This window comes from Camelina sativa, chromosome 5, assembly GCF_000633955.1.
Source record: "Camelina sativa cultivar DH55 chromosome 5, Cs, whole genome shotgun sequence".
NCBI lineage: Eukaryota > Viridiplantae > Streptophyta > Magnoliopsida > Brassicales > Brassicaceae > Camelina > Camelina sativa.
Window position 1 is genome coordinate 6,226,733 of NC_025689.1, and position 20,984 is coordinate 6,247,716.

General features: G+C 38.6%; 4 protein-coding genes across 5 annotated transcripts in view; 3 read left to right on the top strand and 1 right to left on the bottom strand.

Annotated features, from left to right (window-relative positions):
- LOC104785780 (pentatricopeptide repeat-containing protein At2g37310-like) overlaps window positions 1-1,126 on the top strand; it is a 4,293-nt gene extending 3,167 nt beyond the window's left edge. Inside the window, exon 2 of the mRNA XM_019245214.1 lies at window positions 78-1,126. Within this exon, the coding sequence (XP_019100759.1) occupies window positions 78-1,126 (1,049 nt within the window). The remainder of the gene's footprint in view (window positions 1-77) is intronic.
- LOC104785782 lies at window positions 2,072-3,934 on the top strand. Its single transcript, XM_010511052.2, has 4 exons — window positions 2,072-2,371; window positions 2,478-2,587; window positions 2,700-2,841; window positions 3,076-3,934. The coding sequence occupies exons 2-4, from the start codon at window positions 2,544-2,546 to the stop codon at window positions 3,466-3,468; spliced, it is 579 nt and encodes a 192-aa protein (XP_010509354.1). The 5' UTR covers window positions 2,072-2,371; window positions 2,478-2,543; the 3' UTR covers window positions 3,469-3,934.
- Window positions 4,460-10,024, top strand: LOC104785785 (ecotropic viral integration site 5 protein homolog). Of its 2 annotated transcripts, none has more exons than XM_019245726.1 (18): window positions 4,460-4,541; window positions 4,967-5,036; window positions 5,201-6,217; window positions 6,288-6,419; window positions 6,509-6,622; window positions 6,737-6,795; window positions 6,895-6,961; window positions 7,043-7,094; window positions 7,202-7,294; window positions 7,395-7,478; window positions 7,560-7,957; window positions 8,176-8,237; window positions 8,342-8,411; window positions 8,687-8,767; window positions 8,853-8,954; window positions 9,046-9,170; window positions 9,395-9,476; window positions 9,625-10,024. In XM_019245726.1, exons 1-18 carry the CDS (start codon window positions 4,495-4,497, stop codon window positions 9,775-9,777), a joined length of 2,808 nt encoding a protein of 935 aa, XP_019101271.1. In that variant the 5' UTR covers window positions 4,460-4,494; the 3' UTR covers window positions 9,778-10,024. The 2 variants fall into 2 exon arrangements, with proteins under 2 accessions (XP_019101271.1, XP_010509357.1); XM_010511055.2 differs by lacking the exon at window positions 4,460-4,541 and adding an exon at window positions 4,550-4,887.
- On the bottom strand, window positions 10,112-16,337 carry LOC109124734 (ABC transporter G family member 33-like). The gene is made up of 23 exons (XM_010511053.2): window positions 15,885-16,337; window positions 15,687-15,810; window positions 15,510-15,595; window positions 15,348-15,432; window positions 15,112-15,271; window positions 14,960-15,036; window positions 14,823-14,876; window positions 14,644-14,734; window positions 14,256-14,557; window positions 13,905-14,186; window positions 13,517-13,830; window positions 13,280-13,440; window positions 13,094-13,197; window positions 12,856-13,009; window positions 12,654-12,776; window positions 12,494-12,567; window positions 12,069-12,401; window positions 11,705-11,995; window positions 11,511-11,594; window positions 11,291-11,424; window positions 10,974-11,201; window positions 10,466-10,892; window positions 10,112-10,378 (listed from the first exon to the last, which is right to left on the bottom strand). The coding sequence occupies exons 1-23, from the start codon at window positions 16,238-16,240 to the stop codon at window positions 10,112-10,114; spliced, it is 4,311 nt and encodes a 1,436-aa protein (XP_010509355.1). The 5' UTR covers window positions 16,241-16,337.

Below are 20,984 nucleotides of genomic sequence, written 5' to 3' on the forward strand. Positions count from 1 at the left end.
TAGCTTGGATTATGCAAGAGCATTGTTTGATGAGATGAGTGAGAAAGACTCTGTTACGCATGGGGCTATAATTTCAGGTTATATGGCTCATGGTCTTGTTAACGAAGCAATGGATTTATTTGGTGATATGGAAAACATTGGTTTAAGTACGTGGAATGCTGTGATTTCGGGTCTTATGCAGAACAATCATCATGAGGAGGTTATAAGTTCATTTAGGGAGATGATAAGAGGTGGCTCTAGGCCAAACACAGTGACTCTTTCGAGCCTTCTTCCTTCTTTGACATATAGTTCAAATCTGAAAGGGGGTAAGGAAATCCACGCTTTTGCTATCCGTAATGGTGCTGACAGCAATATATATGTGACCACCTCCATCGTAGATAACTATGCCAAATTAGGTTTTTTGCCAGGAGCTCAGAGGGTTTTTGATAACTGTAAAGATAGGAGCTTGATCGTTTGGACTGCAATTATAACAGCATATGCTGTTCATGGGGACTCTGATTCTGCTTGTAGACTGTTTGAACAAATGCAATGTCTTGGAACTAAGCCAGACAATGTCACACTAACAGCTGTTCTTTCAGCTTTTGCGCACTCTGGAGATTCGGATAAGGCGCAGGACATATTTGATTCTATGGTAACAAAGTATGACATTGAGCCTGGAGTTGAGCACTATGCTTGTATGGTAAGTGTTCTTAGCCGGGCTGGAAAACTTTCGGATGCAATTGAGTTCATTGCTAGGATGCCAATCGAACCAATTGCTAAAGTGTGGGGTGCATTGTTGAATGGGGCTTCAGTTCTTGGTGATGTGGAGATCGCTAGGTTCGCTTGTGATCGCTTGTTTGAGATGGAACCTGAAAATACAGGGAACTATACTATCATGGCGAATTTATACACTCAAGCAGGGAGATGGGAAGAAGCTGAAATTGTTAGGGATAAGATGACCAGAATCGGATTGAAGAAAATCCCTGGAACTAGCTGGATCGAAACTGATAAAGGATTACGTAGTTTCATAGCAAAAGACAGTTCTTGTGAGAGAAGCAAAGAGATGTATAATGTAATAGAGGGTTTGATTGAGTCAATGAGCGACAAAGAGTATATCATGAAACAAGAGCTTGATGTAACTTATTGATCCTTTCTTAAACATCTCCTATGCATTTTCTTGCCATGATGTTCAAAGTTTTTTTTTCCTGATGGCTGCTACAGTAAGTGATGATTTGTTCTTTTTGGGGGCTTTTCAAAGAGTTGCTATTTAATGATTTTGTTCCCCATGATTTTTGTAGTTGTGATTGAACGAACATGGGGTTGAATAGTTGATAGAAGCAGCAAACCCAAGCTTCAACTTGAGAATAAATGAAGTGATATTGATTGAAGTGGTAGGGTTGCTAATAAGAATAAGAACATCACTTTTATATGATTCATTAGTTTGGTTCACAAAGTAAGCATTATTATGATTAATGGGTGTTTTGGTAGTTAATTTTTGGTCCCAGAGTGAAGTACACGCGAGCTCTATGTTATTTACTAATCAGTAATCACTTTAATTTGTCTTTGCGTGTTGCTAAGCATATCTAATTTGTAAAGTAAACCAAAAACAGTTATATAGTGTAAGGTTGGGAGCATTAATATTTCAGCGTGACCACCTCTAATGGTTTACTCTCAGATCTATGGAGGGTCACAAGAATTTCCCCATCTCCTTAATTTTATTCGATTACAGTACTGTCTGAAACTTTTTTTCTGTTTTCGAAATTTTACATCAACAAATAGTGCAATGCCGCACAACACAAGAATCAGAACACAGAAATAAAGTAGGCATATAAATGCAACCGATACATTAAAAACAAAAACGAAAAGTTGGTTTTTGACAAAGAGTTCTGTGACACTTGGTAAAACTAGAATCGTCACAACAAAAACAGTGAAGACTTTTGGTTTTTTCCTTGGAATTAACGTCAAAGTACAACATTATGGTTTATGGATTTATATATCTTAATCTTAGCATAAACAACCAGGATGATTCCTCATGTGCACATTTGTATATTTGTCTTTGTAAGATAATATATGCAAACTATGCAGTAAAAAAATGTATAATACAGTGATATGCTTTTAAAAGGGTCTTGAGAAGTGAGAGATTTTTACCAACTCACGGGAGCTGCAGGCAACAAAAGTCCAAGCCCACACTGTCGTTTTGCTTACAAATCAACTTATTTATTGTCCCTACACGACAGGTTCTGTTTTTGTTTTTCAAAATTTTGGGGGGGTTTTTAGGTTCATTTCCCTCCTATCTTCAAGTCTCAGGGGATTTGGATTTGAATCTGGATCTGTTTCTTTCTTGTATCAACTCGGAAGTATTTTTGAAATATTTCTTTTGAAGAGTGTCGAGGTAAGTCGATTTTAAAGTATGATGTTGATATGTTCCTTATTGAATGTAACATTAAATGACATGATCTAACAACACATTGGTCTTCTTCTCCTTTTTTTTTTTGCAGTTAGTTGTGAAGTTGAACTTTAAGATTTTACCAATTTGGTTTTGGTTGTTGAATGATAAAAACAGTATGAGTATGACCATTGATCACTCCATTTACAACACAAAATGCAGGTGACTCTCTCTCTCTCTACTTATATAGATAGATATATCATATATATATGTGATTTGAGAGCTTTTATATAGAGATTGAGGAATTACTATTGTGTGTTTTTTTCCGATTAAGAACAAACTTTGCAAGTAAGAAGATGGAAGAAGAAGAAGAAAAGGAAGGTCTAAGAACTGTGGAATGTTTAAGAGGGAGACTACTTGCAGAGAGGCAAGTTTCAAGATCTGCAAAAGAAGAAGCAGAGATTATTACCAGAAAGGTAACTCATAAAATCCTAAGTTTCATTCCTTTTTAAGAAACTGTGTTTGATCAAGAACATGAGTCATTCTAGTTAGTTAACCATCAAGAGAGTATCACTAATTACTCTGTTCTTGTTTCTTGGACGACCAAAAAAAGTGTTGTTTTAAAGTGGTTAGTTTTGATCTGGCTTTGGTAAAAAGCTGATTATTACTCTTATCTCAAGAGACAACCTTTACTGATCTCATGGAAACAGATGGAAGAGTTGGAGCGTAATCTGAAAGAAGAGATCAGATTAAGGGAAAAAGCAGAGAAGAGACTAAAGCATCTGATGAAGAAACTTAAATTTATTAAAGGGTCACACAGTTCGGAGGGATCAGATCAATTGAGTTCATCTGAAGTTTCTTGTGTATCATCGGTTTGCACTTCGGCCTCCAAGGAAGAAGAAGAAGAAACTCTTGAAAAGGGAGCTGCGAAAGAAAAGAAAAGTGATCATGCAACTGACAGTGTTGCCTCTATGGAAGATGATTCAGGTTCAAAGCTCAAAGATGTTTCTTCTGGTGAAGCAAGTGTTGTTGCTTCAACCTCAAGTCATGAAGAAGAATCACAAGCCGGTAATGAGTTTTCTTGGTGCTCAGATGCAACTTAAGAGTTCAAGAATCAAGAATATCCATTTCTCCTCCCCTAAACAACTTTGAATCATAACCGTTTCTCATGGCATGGATCATAAAGTTACTAATACTATATAGTACTACTTTTGTTAATCACCAGTACATAGAGGAGATTGGTGGTAAATTAGATAGTAATGGAACAAGAACAAGAAGAGAGAAGCCAAGATCAAAGACAAATGTGGGTTGATTGATACAAAAAGGTAATGAAAAGAGAGTGGCCATGTGAATAAAGGGATTGATTACTTGATTGGGCTTTAGGACACATGTAGAGTTTGATAGTAATAAATTCAAAGTGTTAGTAGAGTTGGGGAGGACGACACGACACACATGACATAATGTTATGTCTCTTTCTTCTTGTGTTTTTTTGTTACCAAAGAACGAAAGTGACGTTCTTGGAACCTATCGATGAGACCGAACAAAAGGAAGAAGCAGTATATTTTTTTCATTGCAATCGTGTTTCTTGTCTTCTATCTTTTCTCAGTTTTCTGCATGTCGGATCTAAACTTGGACTAATAACATGTAAAAATTTCTCAATGGTCAAAGAAAAATGAGTTCAAATTATTCATATTTTTCATTGCAATTGCCATATTGTTCATATTTTTATGGATTTACATAATTCATATTTTTCATTACAACCTTAATTTCTTTAATTTTAAGAGGTTGTTCAGAAAAAAAACATTATTATTTTTATTTGTCCACGTCATGTGTAGGTGGACTTACAAACTTAACTAATATCCAATAATAATACGCCACGTGGATAAAAGTAGATAATTATAGCTAGGTTTTTTGAGTTTTTTTTTTGTAAGAAACAGACAGAAACTTTTGTTCCAAATTAAATATGGAATTAACGTTATGAATTATATGATAGTACTATGAAAGTTATGAAGATATAATTTCTATAATCGTTTAGAAATTCATCATTTTATTTTAACTTTTTTCTATATATTTTTTTATTTGTTTTGTTGGAAAACAAACAAAAACAAATTGATCGTGCATGACCGATCATGACGGAGAAACACTTGTTTGTCGTCCACAACTATCTAAGAGACAGGTGACAATTTTTTTTAATCCATATATATGTTTTTATTAATTATCCCCTGATTAATCGGTAATCTCGCTCTCTCGTTGACGATTTCTTTCAATCGCCGTACCAAACGAAACCGATGATCCTAGCTTTTGTTTTCTTCTTTTCATCTTATATCATCGTTTAATGTTGCTGTTAATTTAATCTTAGAATTAATCATTAGAAACTGTGTATGGATTTGAGATTTGTGCGTAGTAGTACTGTGCGGTGTGGTAATGTAAAGTAAAAGCTATGGGAATTAGGAATAGGCTTCTTTGTGAAATATTATGTTGTTATCTTTGGTGAGCAAACGCTCACTGGAGGTAGATTCCAGGTAATTACTTTCTCAAATCATTCCCTAATTTTGTGCTTATTTTCATGTATACGTTATTTTATTTTGATTGGCACTGCAGGGACGCCTATGGATTTGCCTTGAGACCTCAACACGTTAAGAGATATCAAGAATACCTTAGCATTTATACAGTTGAGTTCTTCTTTCTCATCTTCATTTGCTTTCTCAGATCATTTATTAGATTGAAAAACTTGGCGTTAGAATTTATGTATGCGGTATGTCTAATCAAAATGGTATGTGGGGCTTGTGTTTGTGTCTACCTTACAACTTACGAAATTGTATACTAATGGAATAGGAGGAAGAGACAGAGAGAGCAGAGAAATGGAAAATTTTTCTTGACAGGCAAGACAGCGCCGTTGAACATTGTTCCTCAGAAGAGGAGTTTCAGGATACATTACCGGCTGATGGTGATGGTTCCGACTCTGGAGAGGAGAGTGCTTCAGAGGACAATTCAAGAAATGAAAAACATGATTCTGGTTCTTGTAATCTTGGTGGTTTAGATGTGCAGTATCTTGAAAAAGATAGTACTGTAACAGATGGTGAGCATTCAAAAGAGAAGGAGCTAGCTGAGGAGGCAAATGTTGTTGACGAGAGCCAATATTTGAGGGAGAAGAGTCTTGGAAGAAACAGTGAATCTGTAAAAGATGAGGATGAGGGATTTGAATCTGAGAAAGAGAAGGAGTCTTCAGTTAAAAGTGAATCTGTGAGAGATGTGGATGAGCGATTTGAATCTGAGAAAGAGGAGTCTTCAGTTAAAAGTGAGTCTGTGAGAGATGTGGATGAGCGATTTGAATCTGAGAAAGAGAAGGAGTCTTCAGTTGAAAGTGAATCTGATGAAGAGAAACAATCTCAACCAGTAGAAGAACCTGTTGATCATGTACACATCCAACAAGAGAATGAGGCAGAAAAGATTGTGGAAGAAGCAGATAAATGTGGATTGGATCATGAAAAAGCACAAAAGGAAAAAAAGTCTCGTTCAGTTATCGAATGGGCTCATATTAGACCTTGTCTTGCGTCCATAGAGACTATGATGTGTTCTCGTGTAAAGAATGTTAAGTATATGCAAAACAAGCAGAAGAGTACAGTAGGGGACCATGCTTTACCGACACACGAATCGTTAGCTTCCATTAAAGAGTCTGAGCAAGACTCCGGGGAGAATGACCGTGACAGTGAGGCTTCCACGAGTAGATCTCATTCGATAAAAGAAGAACATGATGCTCAGGGTAGTGTTTCTCAAGAGCCATTTTTCCCTTGGTATGAAGAACTTGAGGTACTTGTTCGTTTGGGTGTGCCAAAGGATCTCAGAGGGGAGGTAAAGTTTAATACTTAATTATCTCAATAGAATAAATTGACTTTTCTTGTTCTAACTTTTGCATTCACAGGTCTGGCAAGCCTTTGTAGGTGTAAAAGCAAGAAGAGTTGAGAGGTACTATCAGGATTTGTTAGCCCAAATAACTAACTCCGATGAAAGCTCATCTGATGTTCAAAGAAAATGGAAAAAACAAATTGAAAAGGTTTGTTTTAGATAAATGCATGTTGGACTTTGGCACTCAGTCTTTTGAATCTGGAAGTTTTCTTATATGCCATCATGGTTACTATACAGGATATACCTCGGACATTCCCAGGCCACCCTGCTTTGAATGAAAATGGTCGAGATTCCTTAAGACGGATACTTCTAGCTTATGCTTGTCACAACCCTTCTGTTGGCTACTGTCAGGTGACTTGGGCTAGGAAAGCATATTTGAGTATATAATTTGAAAAATATGTTATAGTTCTAGTAGTGATTCTCCTTTTTTTATAGTACTTAACAATGATCCTGTCAAAATTGCAGGCTATGAACTTTTTTGCTGGACTGTTGCTTCTATTGATGCCAGAGGAAAATGCATTTTGGTAAAGTGATAAAGCTTTGTTTCTCTGTATTTGAATCATGTCATGCATTGGTATGAGTGTCACAATGAGCTGATTTTTGCTTTACTGTAAATTTCTCAGGACTTTGGTTGGGATTATTGATGATTATTTTGATGGATACTATACAGAAGAGATGATAGAATCTCAGGTAAACAGTTCATCTAAAGGCTTTATGGTTATGTCTTCTTACAACATTTCTACTTTACCATTGTGAATCTACTTCTCTTAGGTTGATCAACTAGTCTTTGAAGAGTTGATGCGAGAAAGATTTCCAAAACTCGGTTCGTTTTTCTCATCTTTATATTCAAGTTTCTCTTCATATATATATTTCCACCTTATACAGAGCAATGTGATCGTTTCTTCTATTCCAATAATCCTCCTGATGCAGTTAATCATCTGGATTACTTGGGAGTGCAGGTAGCTTGGATCTCTGGGCCTTGGTTTCTATCTATTTTTGTCAACATTATTCCTTGGGAATGTGGTGAGAGTTCTTTAAAAAAAAGTTTCTACATTCATGTTATGTCAAAGGAATGAAGTTTTATTTAACCTTTGATGTGTTGTTAATTTTTTTTTGGTCTCAGTTCTGCGGATGTGGGATGTGCTTCTCTTTGAAGGAAACCGTGTAGTGTTGTTTCGAACAGCGTTTGCTTTAATGGAACTATATGGTATAGCTGATACTTTTGTTATGTATCAAATGTGTGTGTTTGAAGGAAACAAGTTTCATTTTCACTCTTTGTTTTCTTTAGGTCCTTCAATAGTGGCTACAAAAGATGCAGGAGATGCTATTACTTCACTACAAAGCCTTGCTAGTTCAACATTTGATAGCAGTCAACTTGTTTTGACTGCATGCATGGGTTATATGTCGACGAATGAAGCTAGACTAGAGGAGCTGAGGAAAAGACATAGACCGGCGATACTAGAGATTGTTGAGGAAAGAATACAGAAAGGTCGAGTCTGGAAGGATAAAAAAGGATTGGCTTCTAAATTATATAGTTTTAAACATGAAGGCTCTATAATAGATGAACAAAAGCCTACTCAAAGAACTGATGGTGATGATGAATCTCGTTCGCCTAGTTGTTCTCTGAATCTTGATGGCGTAAATGTTGATTCCGAAGTAGACTCTTTACCAGATCCTCAAGAACAGGTAACTTTTTTGTTCAATACTCTCTGTTTATGTTCTGTCCTTTAGAGCCAATCATCTAATAATTCATGATAGTCATATGCTTCATACAATATACTATTTCTTGTTTCTTGGTAGTAAATTTCAAGGTAATATGGTTGAGTTCATGTTCTTCTGTAGTTGATTAAGTATGAGCAATATGCAACTCTTTTTAAATTTCACCCATAACAGTTATTGTGTAGGTGGTATGGATGAAGGTTGAACTATGCAGACTGTTAGAGGAGAAAAGATCAGCTGTGATGAGGTTATTGTTACTCTACTTCACATTCTCTTTCTTTATTCAAGGAGTTTAAACTTTATTGTTTTTGATACTAGTTTAATCATAATATGTATTACTCCTTTCTGTAGAGCTGATGAACTAGAGATAGCTTTGATGGAGATGGTCAAAGAAGATAACAGATTGGAATTAAGTGCAAAGGTAAATCTAGACTTCTCAAAACAATGTTATTATCATTGATTGTTTTTAGTGTATCTTGAGAAATTTGTTTCATCTCTCCTATAATGCATTCAATAGGACACTGTAGATTTCCAAACGTTAGGCTCTAAATGATCTTAAGCTGATGAACATTAAAGACTGACAAATATGTTTCTTGGTCAGATTGAATATATGCTATTTTTGGGACCTAGTGGGAGGGCCGGGGATTTTATCTATGAATACTGATTAAACTAAAAACTAAACCTTTAATTTTACAGATTGAAAAACTTGAAAAGGAAGTGAGAGAACTAAAACAAGTTCTTTCTGACAAAAAAGAACAAGAAACAGCAATGCTTCAGGTATGTTTCATGTATTTAACCCACAAGTGCAAAGCGCACGCTACACTTATCGGTGTTTTAATCTACCTTGTGACGCGTGCTTCAGGTCTTGATGAAAGTTGAACAAGACCAAAAGCTTACAGAAGATGCTAGGATAAGTGCAGAGCAGGATGCAGCTGCACAAAGATATGCAGTACATGTGCTTCAGGTGCTTTGGCCATCTCACTTTGTTTCTTCAAACATTCAATCAGAGATACATCATCTTTTATCCTAGCTTGATGATATTCTTGGAAGTACAGGAAAAAAATGAGAAGCTTGTGACTCAACTAGCTCAAATGGAGAAGAAACTAGTTACAGCAGAATCAACTCTCGAAGCTACTTTGCAATATGAATCAGGTCAAAATAAAGCATTATCATCTCCAAGGTACTCTAAAAACCAGATCCTATCTTTATGTTTTATTTGGCTGCTTTGATTCTGTATAAATCTTTCAAAAACTCTGTAACATACCAAAAAGATAATCCACCTGTTTCTATAGATACACATCACTCAGTTTTACATTTGTTTTGATGTGTTATTGTACTACTGCTCAAGTCAATGCTGTTTAAGAAGATAATTCTTATATTGTTTCCTCTTCAAACGTTGTATAGGTTTCTTCGTCCTGCACCGGAGAGCCCTAAAAAGAGGACAGGCTTCCTATCATTTGGGCTAGGCTGGCGCGACAGGAACAAGGTGAAGTGCTTAATGCCATCGTCGAGCTAATGAAATATTCTGCTTAGACTTAACATTGTTTTTCCTCTCCATCTTTACATTTCCACAAACTTAGATGATATGTCTGATCTTATCTTAACTTTGATCAATGTAATGTTTTTTGTAACAGGCAAAACAGTCTGAAGAATCAAATAGTGATAACACTAGTAATGCAACATCTGAAGTCAAATCTCCATCCAAAGATAGTGTTTCAGGGCAGGAAAGCAATGTATCAAAAGAAAGCAAAACCGAAGATCTTTTAAATCCTGAGACAAGACGCTAACCGAGTAAGAGACATTACTGCAAAATATTTAGGGTAATTTTTCAAAGCTTGCCTTAGGATCTTGAAGCTGCTAAAGATATCTTCCTCAAGGCTTTCATCTTCAGGAGCTTGATACCTGCAAAACTCCAAAACTCCAAAACAATGTTTGCTCAATTTTCTCGATCAGTTATAAATAGAATAGTTTAAAACTGTCACCAAAAAAACAAACAATTCATATTTAAGTATATTTTATATCTTTTGTAGAGGATGGTACATTGTCTATCATATGCTAGTGTGGTCTTGGGTATACAAGTTTTTGACCATGTCTAAAGAAAACTTTGTGTTGGTATGTGAATCATCGTTTTTGAAAATTGAGTTTGGCAACAAAGAAAGCAAACATAGTAGCCAATGCAATCGGAAATGCAATGAGAACAATGGCTGTAATCATCAAACGATCATGATGGAGTCCGAAATAGTCCTCTAAGAATATCGCAACCGTCGTGGTTTCTCCAAATGCATCGATCTCTTGATGAATATCGCCATACTGAGACGAGAAAAACAAGTTGAGCGTCCAAGATGTAGGGGTTATATAGTATAACAATACCCACCACTTTGGGATTTGCTGCAATTTTTTCAACATCAAGAAAGCACTATTAAGTATCTAATAAGGTAAAAGATCAAAGATGATGAAAGAAGAAAAAAATCTTACTGGTTTTGGGATCAAGAATCCGGCGAAAAGGTTAAAAGTAACAAAGAAAAGCGACTGGAGAGTAGCTGCCACTATGAAGTTTGGAGTGATGGAGATGAGGAACAATGCAAGGTAGTTGAAGCAGAGCAAGTTACAGAACATTGCATAGAGACTCCACAACATTTTGGAGAAAGACGCATAGAAACCAATCATAGGATATATTATGATCACAAACTCTGCGCTTTGAATGAATATGTAAGGAATCTCAGTCACAACTTGAGCTAATGCGTAGGCAAACGCAGAGTACATTGCTGCAAATCTTTCCCGGTACATAACATTACGCTCTGTCTCAAAATACTGCAAAGCTGAGGTGCAGTTGTTTATCCCCACGAAAAGGACTAGACCATATATTGCCCCTAGAACTGTGAACAAACTCTGTTGAGTGTCTCTGCAGAAACATACAAAGAGAAGTGAATTACGTACTTAATATAGTAATAATGAAACTTGGAATATTTTTATGTAAACTTACATTTTTTTCCCTTGATTCCAGAAGAGTAAACCAAAGATGAGAGAAGAGACTAAAGTGTGACCAATTCGCATCAAATTGTAAGAAGGGCTTCTCCAGTAAGATAAACACATCTTCCATAAACAAGATTTAAACTGTCCCCACCAGTTTTGTGCAAAAGTTCTCTTGAAATGCAAATCGCTTGACCCTGGATCCGGTTTGCTTAGCTCTTTAACAAGTTCCGAGTTTCTCCTGTAGAAAAAATCAAACATAAAGCTCATTAGTCACATCTTAAAAGGAAACACACAAATCTAGCCATAACTGAGATCTATACTACTCACTTGTAAAGATCTGATTCATTGTAGAGTTTTGCAAAATCAATGTTGAGTTCAGTCTCTACAGACTGTGAAGTCACCTCTAGCATCCATGTTGCTGGATTGTACTTGTCTCTAATTTTACCAACTCCAGGGATGTTCTGTTATTTACCCCCAACAAAACTGAAAAGATTACTAACAAAACAACCAGAATCATTTTCTTTTGTTACTTGTGTAGAAAGGTAACCTGAAAATACTCAGTGACACAAGATGAATGTTGTCCGAGTGGTCCAGTATAAATCATGCGACCACCTCTCTTCAGAAGAACCAACTGAACATAATAAAACATATGATTTAAATATATTAAGAAAATTAGCAAAAAAACAAGACCTAAAATTAAATATTTATAAGGTTTAATCATAAAAAATTAGAAACATTGACCTCGTCGAAGGCTTCAAAGATGTGGATACTAGGCTGATGAATTGTGCAAACAATGGTTCGTCCAGTCTCAGCTACGTTCTTCACAGCTCTCATTACAATGGCGGCTGATCTTGCGTCCAGCCCTGTTGTCGGCTCGTCCATGAATATGATCGACGGATTCGCCACCAACTCCACCGCTACAGTCAACCGCTTCCTCTGTTCCGTTGACAATCCGCTCACTCCGGCCACTCCAACCAACGCATCTTTGATCTCTTCAAGCTCGATCGTCTCCAAAACTTGCTTCACAAACCTCTGCAAGAATTTTCAGGTGATTTCTTTATTTTCGATTTCTAGGTCACAGATCCCTTGTAGAATTAGGGCTTACGATTTTGGTTTTGGGATCGATGTCTGGAACTAGGCGGAGCCAAGCTGAGTAAATTAGGGATTCTTCTACTGTGATGTTTGGTGAGTGTATATCCGTTTGCTCGCAGTAGCCTGAGACTCTTGCGAACGTTTCTTGTACTTTAAGGTAACCGCTGATTCTGATCTCTCCTTCGATGTATCCGCTTGTTTTTCTTCCGGCGAGAACGTCTAGTAAAGTGGTTTTTCCGGCTCCGCTGATTCCCATCAACGCCGTTAGAACTCCAGGCCTGAAAGCTCCGGTGATGTTTGAGAGAAGCTGTAACTTCTTCTCATTGTGCCCTTGACCTTTCATCTCCTGAGATTAGCAAAAATATCCATGGATAATAGATTACTCTCTCTTTGATGGTCATTGGGATTATTAACCAAGAACGAAGAGAAGCTTGTTACCACAGGGACATCGACGTAATAGTTCAAGTCTTGAAATGTTATGGTGAGGGGCTTAAAAGGTAAGATCATATTCCCTGTTGATCAGAAAATTAGGTTTTATTAGGTTGATGGAAATGGAGAAGAAAAAGTTTGTGTGAGTAAGAAAGACAACATATCTCACCTGAATCCTCGTTTGTCTTTATTGTGGAATCTAGTGGCTTGTTCTTCTTGACTGATGAATCTTTTGTTCCTTGCAGCTCAGAGAGCTTATCCTGGGAAATCATGGCACGAGATGATGTGGGAGCTGTCATGTGTTAAAGAAGCTCGTCAGTTTTTTATGTGGTTTTGTCCTTGTGGCAATCTTTGGATATTTTGAAACTTACATTTCAAGAAACTCAGAGCTAGAGTGAAAATGGTGTTGAAGATAACAGTGAGACCAAACAAGGCACATAATGAGACCCAATACATGTAATCATCATAATTCAGTCCTCTGCTTTCAAGTATGGTTCTTCCCAAGGTGACATTCGTAGGTTGCATCTACAAACATAACGATTAAGTCTTGGAGAATGAAGAGTATATTGGATGATTTATAGAGAAACAAGTAAGGGAAGAGAGAATCACTTGCTGCCACCGCGGTGCAAGAAACTCGTTTACCGAGAGCCCAATCTCGGCGTAGCTTATAGGATTTACCCAAAATCCCCATTTCAGCCACCCCGGCATATCAGCTGCACCAAACAATGTCATGTGTAAATGGACCTTTGGAACAAGATTGAAAAAAAAAAAAGAGTAAAAGAGTAAAAGTCTTACTATAGGGGATGGCGAAACCGGCAAATACAAAGGTGAGTAACATGACAAAGCTACCAGCTGCCAATGAAGCAACTCCTGTCTGAAAGATTGCAGCTATACACCGGAACATGGAAATCGATGTGAAGTGAACAGCAAACAGCAGAATGAATTGTCGGAAGAACCTATAACATCAAAGAATATCATTACAAGCTTGGATTGTGACTAGGGAACAAGCATGAGAGGATTCCAAAATCTCACCGGTAAGCTTCAGGAGTGTATCCGATGACATAGTAAGTGAGGCAAGTCCAAACGAGAGATTCAATGAACGATAGAGGGACTTTTAATACAGTTGCAGGGATTGAATAAGCCCAAGCTGGATAGAAACAAAGTTGCTTCTGCTTGTAGAACACGGAAAGGCGTTGAACAGTCATAGACAGCTCTGGAATACCATCAACCAGAAGTACAACAGTTGCAAAAAAGAGGCAACTCATGTAAGAATTCCCATGAATGATATCAATGTCCATACGTGTTCGAATAAACACAGTCATTGTGAGGATTGCTGATATAACAAGCTGTGCAACAAAAACAAGAAGGATCCTTCAGATTTTAACATTAGAGAGATATCTGTAGGAAGAAAGAATGTAACCTGAAATGTCTTGAAGAGGTAGACGAAATAGTTTCTCTTCATGAGAAGAAACTCTCTTGAGATGCATGCTTTGAACAGCTCCCACTTTGGAAGAGAATACACATTGAATGAAAGAGCATCTTTGTGAGTTTTTGATTTATCATATGGCTTAGAGAGGGTTTCCTCAATTTTTCTTCCAATCTCTAAGTCCTTGAATCTCTTTGACAATGTGTCTACTGAGACAAAGCTATGGGGTACGTCATGGTGCAGCCAGTACTGTCCTTGGTCTTTCCTAGACATAACCTGAAAAGCAAAACAACTCAGGACCATGCATGGGAACAAATGTTAAGGAACAGAGTTTTGGATTTTTACCTCTTGGAGAAAGTCTGCAACACCTTTCCTTTCTGGACATTGAAATCCACATGCCTCGAAGAATTTTAATACCTCGTCGCGTGGACCTTGATACACAATTTTGCCTTCAGCCATCAGCACAATATCGTCAAAGAGGTCATATGATTCTGGAGCAGGTTGTAGAAGGGAAACAAACACAGTTGCGTTGGTAATGTGAGCTAGTTGCTGAAGAGACTTGACAATCTGAAATGCCGTGGAACTGTCTAAGCCGTTTGTTATTTCATCCATGAACAAAGCTTTGGTTGGACCAACCATCATCTCAGCTGTAAACACTACTTTCTTAGAAAACATGCCATGCAAACTAAAAGATGACTTGTTTTGGAGGATTCTTGGCTATGAACTAACTAACCAGTGGTAAGACGCTTCTTTTGTCCGCCGGATATGCCTCTTTTCATCGGATTTCCAACCAATGTTTCTGCACAAATGTCAAGCCCGAGGATCTGAAGATTTCATACAAGACATAGTTAAGTAGCTAATCTAGAGGACTATAAATCTAAGCAGTATTAGAGAAAAGAACTACGTACGTACCTTCATAATATAATCTGTTTGGGGACTTCTTTTAATTCCTTTAACTGATATTGCCTGCAAAATGAGATTACAAAAGGAATTAAAACCAATAGCTCAAGTTCAAAAATATCAGTTTTAACGTAAGCCTCAGTAGTGACCTTCATGTAAGCATCTATTTCTGAGTCAGGAATGATTCCACCATCCTTTTCTCTTTTACTGACCTCCATCATAATATCTGTTTCAGCAGAGAAGATTTTTTATCACGAAAACCGTTTAGAGATTGTTTCGAAAAGAGCATGAAGATATGTACCTGTTCGGCTACCAACACCTTGACAACGAGCTGAGAAGTCAATTGTTTCCCTCACAGTCATCTCTGCAATGTGAAGATCATGTTGACTTATATACGCTGATGTTTTCTGAGGTACAACTTCGATCAGTCCGTGTCCATTGTAAGATATTTCACCAGAAATCTATAGAAGATAAAGGAGACATGAGTTCACACATATGCAGCATAAGCATTCAAAAAAAGGAAAAAAGATCTGAAACCTTTAGATTCTTTTCTAAATTTCCAGACAAGGCCTTGAGAAAAGTAGTTTTTCCACATCCAGGAGGACCAAGCAACAATGTTAACCTTGAGAAACAAGAAGAGACATTAGTTCAGTGCATTACACGACTCTCATCAAAAGAAAAGCTCCTCCTGCAACTAACCTTCCCGGTTTAATGATGCCACTAACATCATGAAGTAAGTTTATCTTGGCTTCACGTGTTCTTACACCACTCAGCTTCATCAAGTCCTGAAGAAAAAAAAAAAATATTAGAATGTGATTCAATCCCAGCCACTACAAAAGTTAAACTCCACATTACATTCTTGAATATATTACTCACTAAGAAAACACGCTTCAAGGAGTTCCATAAAGTTGGAAGTGCCTTCCCTTCAACGACCTCACATTCTGCTTCTACACCTAAATGCTCATACCTTACCTCTATGCTTGGAAACTCCACACCGACCCTGCAGGTTTCTTAAACTCAAGGTCTCATACTTTCAAGAAGCAAATTCACAATCGTATATAATATATATTTCACCTGTCCATCCTTGTTCTGATTTTGTTGAGCAGCTTGAGATTATCATTATCAATGTGTTTGATGAGCTTCTCAATCATCAGATGACGTTCCATGTCTTTAAGCTTGGTGACGTCAACAACCTTTTTCCCTTTCTCCCCAGCCTCGGCGTTGTTGTCCACCAGAGAAGACCGCAGCCGTTTAAAAGTGGGCAATCTCTGGATCTCAGCCCATTGCAGAGCATGCTCTGCCTCATCAACACCATCCTCACGCTCTTTTCTTGAAGAGCTGCTCCTGGAACAAGCTCCGTTGCTTTTTCCAATCTCTGCAAGCTCCATTCTCATTGACGTTTGCTCTGTTTCTCTACCCATCTGAACCATGCTTCAACGAGCCCCTAAAGGCTAAAATTCTATCTTGAGATGCTCACAAGTCAATTATGGCCTTATGGGATAGATGCATCTGACTTCTTATGTACGTGACTACGTGTATAATATAATATACGAATATGTAAAGTGTTTTTTTTTTCAAATTGTTAGGTGGTGGAAGAAAGGATTGTAACATTCTAACTGTCAAAATTCAACACAACATACTTGTGTTTTTTTGGGATCTTTTAAAGATTTGTATAAACAACAATTAACAAATTCGATTTGTAGCCGACTAAATAAAGAAGAACTCGAGTTGTTAAAGTAGCAAATGACATTAGAAATCAACCAATAAAGTAAAAAATTATATTTAAAAAGTAGACTAACCGAGTAATTTGCCTAATTAAACTTTGTGACTTAATGGACGCTTTCGTTGAAAAATGATAATTACTACTATTATATTGTGTACCTACATTTTTAATCAGCAGAAGCAACACAAGTAAACAGGTACAAAGTAGATTACAATTCACACCTAAAGGTAAGTGAGATGTGACTGCGCGGATTAGTCTAATAAGAAAGGTATATGCTGTGTTTCTCTTGTAACTATTATCAAATTCTAGTTTTCTTTAGATAGACAGCCTTTCTTGACTCACAAAAAAAAAAAAAAAAAAAACTATCAAAGTGTCTTTCTTAGCTAAGCAGCCTAAGCTAGTCTCTGATTGAGTGGGCGCACGGATTTGATAAAATTTATCAAGATTTAGAGTTAAAAGTTAACAGTTAGGCAGTATCAATAATTATCATAAACCTCATGCTTTTGGCTATCGCTAATTTATACGCTTCTTTTTAGTGATTAAAGTGACGCACGTCGTTAAAGCTTATATCAAATGGTCAGTTCATAAACTATTATTGGCCTTCTTTATACAGACAACTAGCAGAAAAATCAGGGCTACGCCCGGTATGCATTTTACATAGTACTACCTGTAAAGGAGATTATAGAAAGTGAATATATGTGTAATTAATCATTCGCAAAACCCTTGTGTACAAGGCTATATATATTGTAAATGCAGCACATAATGATAATCAAGCTTTGCCTCTTACATGGTATCAGAGCAGTAGATCCAAAGACCTAAACCTAAATTTTTCTTTCTCTCCGCCGCTTCTTGTTTTCTTTCCTTTCTCTTCTCTTTTTCTTCAAACTTGTTTTTCACGCTACCCTTTGTTCGACTATGTCTTCTTCTCAGAGTGAGATCATTGCTACCTCTGATGCATCCTCTCTCCACAACGTTAATATGTCTAACGTTACTAAGCTCACGGCTTCAAATTTCCTGATGTGGAACCATCAGGTCAAGGCTTTGCTTGCCGGTTATGATCTTGCCGGCTATCTCGACGGCACAACTTCTCCTCCTGCTGCTACCGTGACTGCTGATGGAGTCACCTCTACAAATCCGAACTATGCTCTTTGGCAGAGACAAGATCAGCTCATCTACTCTGGTCTTCTTGGTGCCATTGCTGTTGAAGTCCAGCCGCTTCTCTCCAAAACAACAACCTCTGCTCAGATCTGGAGCACTCTCTCCTCCACCTACGCCAAACCAAGTTGGGGACACATCAAACAGATTCGTGAACAAATCAAACAGTGGAAGAAGGGTACCAGATCTGCTGATGAATATGTTCAGGGTTTCACCACTAGGTTCGACCAACTCGCTTTGCTTGGAAAGCCGATGGATCATGAAGACCAGGTTGATTTTGTGCTTGGTGGTCTTCCAGATGATTACAAACCTGTCATTGATCAGATTGATGGCCGTGACACACCACCATCGTTGACAGAGATCCATGAGAAGCTGATCAACTTTGAACTGAAGCTTCAATCGCTTGCTAATGCGTCTTCCCCTGTTCCGGTTACTGTAAATGTGGTGGCATATAAGAACAAAGGTGGTCATAACAACTCCAACTCTCGTCAACAACATCGTGGTGCTTCTCGTGGACAGTGGAACTCCTCAAACACCGGTTCACGTGACTCTAGTGGCCGTGGATATCAGGGTCGTTGCCAGATTTGTGGTGTGTTTGGTCACAGTGCACGGCGGTGTTCACAACTTCAAGCTTCGGGTCGCGGCTACTCTCCTTCGAGCGGTGGCTACACACCATGGCAGCCGCGAGCCAACGTTGCAGCCGTGTCATCGCACAACCCTTGGATTTGTGATTCTGGTGCTACACACCACATCACATCTGATCTTGCAAATCTCTCGCTTCATCAACCGTATACTGGAGGTAAAGAGGTCACCATTGCAGATGGGTCTGGTCTTCCGATCACACATACCGGTTCCGCTTTACTCCCTACCCCATCTCGCTCACTTGCTCTTACAGATGTTTTATATGTTCCTAATATTGCTAAAACCATATATCGGTTTATCGATTGTGCAATGCTAATCAAGTGTCCGTTCATTTCTATCTGGCATACTTTCAGGTGAAGGATCTGAGCACAGGGGTCAAATTACTCCAAGGCAGAACTAAGAATGAGCTGTATGAGTGGCCGGTCACATCCAACACCATCTCCATTTTCTCGGCTACACCATCCTCCAAGACCGATCTCTCTTCATGGCATTTTCGACTAGGGCATCCATCCTTTTCTGTTTTAAAAGGCATTGTTTCCACCTTTTCTTTACCTCTTTCTCCTTCTCCCCAAAAACAATTCTCATGTTCTGACTGTTTAATCAATAAAAGTCATCAGTTGCCTTTCTCCTCAAACACTATTGTTTCTTCACAGCCACTTGAATATCTTTACACTGATGTTTGGTCTTCACCAATTATATCCACAGATAATCACAAATACTATCTTATTCTTGTTGACCATTTCACCAGATATACCTGGCTCTATCCTTTAAAACAAAAATCACAGGTCAAAGAGGTTTTTATTGCCTTCAAGGCTCTAGTCGAAAATCGCTTTCAGAGTAAGATCCGAACATTATACTCGGATAATGGAGGAGAGTTTCTTGCCTTGCGCTCTTTCTTGGTGGCTAATGGGATATCACACTTCACCACACCTCCACATACGCCTCAACACAATGGCATCTCCGAGAGGAAACACCGCCACGTCGTTGAGACCGGACTCGCCCTTCTTGATCATGCGTCTGTTCCGAAATGATACTGGCCATACGCCTTTGCTACCGTGGTTAACTTAATCAACCGCTTGCCAACTGATGTCTTAAGAGGTGACTCTCCGTACTCGAAGCTCTTTCACGTTTCACCCAATTACTTGAAGCTTCGCGTCTTTGGTTGTGTGTGTTACCTGTGGCTTCGCCCATACCGCAAGAACAAACTCGAGTCTCGCTCTACACCTTGTGTTTTCCTCGGCTATTCTCTTACGCAAAGTGCGTATATTTGTCTTGATGTTCCCACTGGTCGGATCTATATATCACGTCACGTTCAGTTTGTTGAGAACAGTTTTCCGTTTGCTATGCCACCTTCGTCTTCCGACTCGTCCATCACATCTTCGGTCGCTGTTCCACAAGAATGGACCTCTGTGTTGCATGTTCCCACGTCATCAGCTTATTCATCCCCTCCGTGTTCAGGTCCTCATCCTCCCAACTCGCCGGTCATTGAGTCTACATCTCCACCACGGTCAGCTGCATCTCCGTCACCAGTATCGTCGTCGTCTTTGTCACAGTCATCGCCCTCAGCCTCCACTGATCTCGATCATGAAACTCGAACAAAAAGGGTTCATGATAATCCTCCTAATCCGGCCCACTCTCATTCAGGCCCATCACAACCACAACATTCACAACCTCCTACAAGCCCACTAACCTCGAGCCCAACAACATCAATCCAACCCTCGTCTCCATCTCCTTCCCCTCTTTCGACAACTTCTCCGACATCGTCCTCTTCCTCACAATCGACTGTTAACACCCCAATCCTCCCTGCGAACTCTCCAGCACCGTCGCCAACCCCTCCACCTCTTCCTCAAAACCTACATCCTATGAAAACCCGCGCTAAAAACCATATCACGAAGCCAAAACAAAAATTCAACCTCACCGTGTCCACTTCTCCTGTGATTCCTACGACTGTGGCAGAGGCACTTTGGGATCCGAATTGGCGGAACGCTATGGCTGTCGAGATTAATGCTCAACTCCGTCTACATACTTGGGATGTAGTTCCTCCAACACCAAACCGCCAAGTTATCCCTTGTAAGTGGATTTTCACCCTTAAATACAAACCTGATGGATCCATTGACAGGTACAAGGCTCGGTTGGTTGCGCGTGGCTTCAATCAACAATATGGTATCGATTACACTGAGACTTTTAGCCATTTCATCAAATCCACGACGGTACGGTTGGTTCTGGAGGTTGCGGTCAAACGAAATTGGGCGATTCAACAAGTTGATATCAACAACGCATTCCTTCAAGGCACTCTCAATGAAGAGGTTTATGTCAGTCAGCCTCCAGGTTTTGTCGACAAGGACCGTCCTCATCACGTCTGTCGTCTGAATAAGGCCTTATATGGACTTAAACAAGCGCTTCGCGCGTGGTATCAAGAACTGAGGAATTTTCTCCTTCAATCAGGTTTTAAAGTTTCTCTTGCTGATGCATCCTTATTCATCTATCACAATGGTCGTGATTACATGTATGTTCTTGTGTACGTCGATGATATCTTCATCGCTGGTGAAGCTCCTCTGGTTCGTGCCTTTCATGCATCACTCGCGGTTCGTTTTTCACTCAAGGACATGGGTGCTTTGAGTTATTTCTTAGGTCTTGAGGCTACCCGCACCGCC